Source organism: Glycine soja, chromosome 18 (genome assembly GCF_004193775.1).
Source record: "Glycine soja cultivar W05 chromosome 18, ASM419377v2, whole genome shotgun sequence".
Taxonomy (NCBI): Eukaryota; Viridiplantae; Streptophyta; class Magnoliopsida; order Fabales; family Fabaceae; genus Glycine; species Glycine soja.
In genome coordinates this window covers 15,838,778-15,844,538 of record NC_041019.1, presented here as the reverse complement: position 1 = coordinate 15,844,538, position 5,761 = coordinate 15,838,778, and the positions used below count along the sequence as shown (strand labels likewise).

At 35.9% G+C, this 5,761-nt stretch overlaps 1 protein-coding gene across 1 annotated transcript; it reads left to right on the top strand.

Annotated features, from left to right (window-relative positions):
- The first annotated feature begins 633 nt into the window (after positions 1 to 633).
- On the top strand, positions 634 to 2,156 carry LOC114397002. Its single transcript, XM_028359147.1, has 4 exons — positions 634 to 826; positions 906 to 1,030; positions 1,453 to 1,617; positions 1,824 to 2,156. The coding sequence occupies exons 1-4, from the start codon at positions 634 to 636 to the stop codon at positions 2,154 to 2,156; spliced, it is 816 nt and encodes a 271-aa protein (XP_028214948.1).
- The last annotated feature ends 3,605 nt before the right edge of the window (positions 2,157 to 5,761 follow it).

Here is a 5,761-nt window from a genome sequence, read left to right as displayed (position 1 = left end):
TGGGGACTAGTTGTGAAATTTCCAAGTAGATTAATTTTATTAAACCAAACAGTTTTGTTTGTAGAAATTCTTTTATTATTTATTTAATTTTCTAGTATTTATTTTTATTTTATTCTTTTATTTCTCGTTGCACTTGATCTTCTCCTCTGTTTTTAGTGCATGCAAATCAAGTCCCAAAATTCATCACTACAATACGAAACTGATATTGACAAGCTAATCCGAAAACTTTGTGCAAGAATCTGTGAAGAAATAAGAATGAGCAATGGCAGCTAATCAGGTTCAGACACTTATGGAGTATCTGACCCCTACCTCGGGGAAGCCAACACCATCCAACTTCCTAATCTACATATGGGAGTCATATTTGACTTCAAGCATGGGTTCCTACAAATATTGGAGAACAACACGTTCAGTGGTGCTGCCTATGAAGATCCTATGTAGCACCTGAGGAAGTTCATCAAGTTGGCAACACGTTGAGACAAAATTGTGTACTAGCAGAGTACATTAAACTCTATGTTTTTCCTTTCTTTCTCAATGGGAAGGCATAGGGTTGGTTGTGCACACTATCTGAGAACAATATCACTACATGGAATTAGTGCACAAGTGCCTTTACAAAGGTATTTATCTCCCATAAAGATGGATCAATACATCAGGGACATTGGAAATGTTGAGCAGAGAGATCAAGAGAGTCTACCTGAAGCTTCAAAGTGGTTGCAAAAGATGATCAGAAGATGTCCACACCACAACATTACTCAACAGAGACTTGCCCATATTTTCTATGGTGGAGTGTCCTCACACAATAGGACAGGTTTAGATGTTGCTTGTGAGGGTAACCTCTTGTTAAAACCCCCTTGTTGATGCCATTAGGATCATTGAAGATATGTGCTCTAACCCATATAACAACTTAGGGGATATGAGGATTATGAAGAAAGGTATCAACCAGGTAGAGAAAGATAATCCCCTAACTGAGTTGGGAAAGCAGATGCAAGCTCTAACACTGAAGATTGAGACACTCATGATAGCTCAAGCTCAAGTCCCCATTACTACACCTTTATTCCCAACCTATGATGGATGTGAGATTATGCATGGGCCAGGAGAATGAACTGTTGATGATGAGTTAGCTGCAAATTTGGATGAGAACAAATATGTTGGAAGATGAAATAACTCTTATAATAAGTACAACAAAAATTTCAATCAAGGACAAGGCTTCAAGCAAAATCAAGGAATGTATAGGTCTAAACCCATGCGAAATAAAAGGCCTAGACAAGTGGAGAGACAACCCACTATTCAAGAAATCATGCTTCAATATATGACCCAAAATGATCATAGAATGAAGTAGGTGGAGTCTCAATTGACTAGCTTACAATGTCTCTTATCACAAAGGCATGCGGGAAACCTCTCTTCACAACCCAAACCAAATCCTAAGAGGGAGCATGTCAATGTTGTGATGATTAGAAGCAAGAGGACTCTGAGGAGAAGGAATGCTCTTTCCCAAAAGCTGCAGATTATGTCCTTACTAAGAAGAACCAAACACCTAAGAAAGTTGAGGTTCCTACTGATGGGAATCTAGTGCTAATGAAGGAAGGGGGTGAAAAGAAGGAGATATTGACATATCCACAAGTAAGTCTACCTTTTCCTCACAGAGTTAAGAATGATCAGCAAGATGTGCAATATAGAAATTTCTTGAGGTTATGAGTAAAGTGCACATCAACCTCCCTTTCGTTGAGGCTATTTCATAGATGTCATGTTATGCCAAGCATTTAAAAGAAATTTTATCTAACAAAAGAAAATTGGCAAATTTTGGCCCTGTGGGTCTCAATGAGAAGTGTTTCGCTGTGGTCCTTAGAAAACTTCCCCCTAAGATGAAAGACCCCAATAAATTTACTATTCCTTGTTTGATAGAAGGGTTTTACTTTGATAAGTGCATATGTGATTTGGAGGCTCGTATAAATTTGATCCCTTGTTCCATACTTAAGAAGTTGGGCATCACAAACTTAGAACCTAGTAACATCACTCTTCACCTTGTTGATCATTCAGTTATCTATCCTAGAGGGGTGATTGAGGATGTGCTGGTTAAGGTGGACAAGTTCATCTTTTCGGCTGATTTTGTTATTTTAGATATGGAAGCTGATGAGAATGTCCCTATCATATTGGGATGACCTTTCCTTAGTACTCGTGATTTACTTGTTGAGATTAAGCTTAGTAGACTCACCCTTAGATTAAGCGATGAGAAAGTGATATTTAATTTATCTGATACTTTGAAACATCCTTCCTCATTTGCTTCCTATAGTGTTATTGAGTTTGTTGATATAGTTGATGCGCTGATAGAGGGAGCATTCCCAAGTATGGAGATGTTTGACCCTCTAGAGAAAGTCTTCATTAATCAAGACCTTGACTGGGAGTTAAACCCTAAAGTGGAGGAAATACAGATGTTTCTGCAATCTCAACATGGTCCTGGATCACCTAGTTATGAGAGGTTAGAATGGCAATGTTCCAAAGTTGAAGCCCCCTCCTGTTAACTTCAAATATGTTTTTATTAATCCACCATCTTTTTTTCTAGTTATGATTGCTAAATCTTTACAGGGAATTGAGGAGGAGAAACTGTTGTGGGTTTTCAAAGAGAAAAGGGAAACCTTTGGGTGGAACATCCATGACAGGAAAGGTTTGGACCCCATACTTTGCACCCGCAAGATCAAAACTAAAGAGGAGTCTCTATCCAAATGATCATTCCAAAGGAAACATATTCCCAACATGATGGAAGTTGTCAAAGGAGTTTTGTATTGTATTTTCTTGGTAGAACTTACATTTGGATGCTAGTTTTGTATTGTAGAAGTACAACTTCTCAATTGTGTGAAAGAGTTGAAAATTGTATGATTATATGAAGATTTGAAAACTCAACACTTGATCACGACCATGGTGCATACACCACAGTCGTGGTAAGCAACACTACCACAATAAGATGATAATAGTCCTCTAGAACAACGCCAATGATGAGGGTCGTGGTCAACCAAGAGGGCCATAGTCAATCCATAATGGTCCAGAGTTGCAGTGCCACTTTTGTAGTGTGCCTTTTTAAACTAATATCTTTAGGAAGCTATATATAGGCCTCTAAGCTCTATAATTTTTATCTTTTGTTTGCTTTATCTTTTTACAAATTTGAGAGAACCTTGAGGGTTTTTGAGAGCCATGAAGTGTAAACAACATTGTTAGGATGAATCGTGATCATCACTCCTACCTATTGGTATGTTTGTGTTTATCTCATATAGGATTTCTAGTTTTGCTTTAATCATGAGCGGCTAGTCCTCTTAGTCCGGGGTTTAGATGTAACTGTCTAAATGCACTGTCCAAATGTACTCCTCTCCTTGTTCTTAATGGAATTTGTCATTGTTTTATGTTAATTAGTTTTCTTCCTTTTTTTTACTGTTTATTTGGAAAATTGACCATTCATATACTTAATCAATTGCATAATAGTATTCATCTGCATGTAATTGGTAAATCTGGGTATAAAATGTTTTGCACCAAATTACATTATCAAACTGTCAGGGTAATCTCCGATAGATTAATTAATCTTTAATTAATCATCCCTAGAATTGATTTTATCCTTTGACTTAAATTGATAGATCCATGATCATTTGGGTATTGATTTAAGGTAAAGAGCATCTTCTGACCTTGGTCATAGGCTTTAGTTGACTTTTAGAATTGGTAATTAACTAGGGAATGAATTTCTTTAGGACTGAGATTCGGGGAAAATTGGTACTAATGAGTCATAACCCCTAGTCATTCTTATCATCACTTAAAACCTCTCTTTGCTTTTTTTTTTTTTTATTTGTTTTCTTCTAAAAACCAAAACCATAAAAATATTTAAATCCTTTTTTTAATCACCTCAACTATTAATTTAATAAACGTGATTAATTGGGATTACAACTGGTTTCATGGTTCAATATCCAAACTTTCGAGTCCACTGTCACTATTGTGTAAGGTTTGCTTGCCCTTGTGTGAGCCTAACATATTTCATGCATCACTTGTGCATATTCCTTCTAGAGATCATACCTTTCTTCAATGAGGTAGTCTTGAAGTTCATTGAGTTCTTTTAACTCTTTTTGTAGAACTTCAATTTTGCCATCCAAAGTGTGAAAGTCTTTCATTAAAGTATCTCAAACTTTGGAAACTTTTTCATTCTCGAGAGCTCTTTTTTGAAGGTTTCATAAGCTTCATTGTTTGAGTAGTTTCCATCAAAGAGTTGATATCTTTAGGTTAATGAATTTCTTTTAGTTTATTGTGATCTTTGGACAATTTCTCAAACTTTTTTGCAAGTTTTTGTAAGCTTTTGAAATAATGGACAAGCTTAAAAATAGTTTATGATAGGTTTTCTTTAAGGATTCATGGTAATTGAGATTTATCTCATTTTGTTTTGATTCTGATTCTTCATATGTTGTATAAGCCATCAAACACAATTTAGCTTCCTCTTCTCCTTCTTCGTCAAATGTGGTGTCATCCAAATTCTCCCAAGTGCTCATGAGGCCTTTCTTGTCCTTGGACATGTAATGCTTGTACTTGTCCTTAGATTTCTCCAGTTTTAGGCACTCTGACTTGAAGTGTCTTGGCTTCTTACACTCATAGCATATAATGGAGCTCTTTTATCTACCTTTCTTCTCCTTGAACACCTTCTTGGAGGAGTTCTTCCATTTAGATCTACTCTTGTTCTTCCACATCTTCCTAATCTTTCTCGATATTAAAGCCAACTCATCATCCTCATTAGATTCTTCTTCAAATTCCTTATTAGAAGAGTTGTCCATGCTCAATGCTTTGGATACACTTTTAGACGATGGCCTGGATGAGAATTCCTTGGACAATGGTACTTTCTTTAATTTGTAAGCATTGAGAGCAAGATATTTGCCCTTCTTGGTTCCTTCATCTTGTTGAAGTTCTTGTTCATGGACCTTTAAGGTTCCAACAAGTTCTTCAAGGGACCTGATATCAAGATTCTTTAGAGCTCTTAAGGCTATAACATATGGTCTTCACTTTCTAGACAGACTTCTCAAAATTTTGTAATGTGATCATAATTATCATAAGTTTTTTTTTTTATAAAGATCTTAGTTCATTTAATATGGTTTGGAAGTATCCAAACATACATTGTATGTATTCACCTTCCACCATAGTAAATAATTCATATTCACACACGAGGAGATTTAGCTTGCTCCACTTTACCTGTGATGTCCCTTTGTACGTTTTGGCCAATGTGTCCACATCTACTTAGCACTTCTAAAGCTGTGGACCTTTGTGTATACTTCTTCAGAGAGAGCACACGATAGAACATCTAGAGCTTTGGAGTTAAGCATAAATATTTGTTTTTGCTCCTCCGTCCACTGGCTTTCGTGGATCTCATTTAGCTCAACATCATATGGAATATGGTTTCCATTGTCTACAAAATCCCACAGATCAATATGTGTGTACTTGAAGTGTGCAATCATCATTTCCTTTCATTATTTGTACTTGACTTTTAAAAATGGTGATTTGTTGGTAGCATATCATTCTTCTATTTCTTTCTTTAACTACCAACTGAAATAACAAATATCATACTAGATGGGGGGTTGAATAGTGTGTTAGATAAAAAAAGTAATCTTTTTCGCAAGCAGGTGTTTTTAACAAGCATATATGCAAAAACCAAGTCACTAACAGTGTCGTCCAACGAATAATACCAATTTTGATGGAAAAAAACATTGTTTTCAATGAATGATAAAATAGTATTTTCACAAAGGTTTTT

What these genes read in the sequence shown, in the direction of transcription:
- LOC114397002 (XM_028359147.1), top strand. Translation starts at nt 634, where the DNA reads ATGGATCAATACATCAGGGACATTGGAAATGTTGAGCAGAGAGATCAA. An exon ending in TTTAGATGTTGCTTGTGAGG is followed by an intron (nt 827 to 905) that starts GTAACCTCTTGT and finishes ATAACAACTTAG; the next exon opens with GGGATATGAGGATTATGAAG. An exon ending in AGATATTGACATATCCACAA is followed by an intron (nt 1,618 to 1,823) that starts GTAAGTCTACCT and finishes CTCAATGAGAAG; the next exon opens with TGTTTCGCTGTGGTCCTTAG.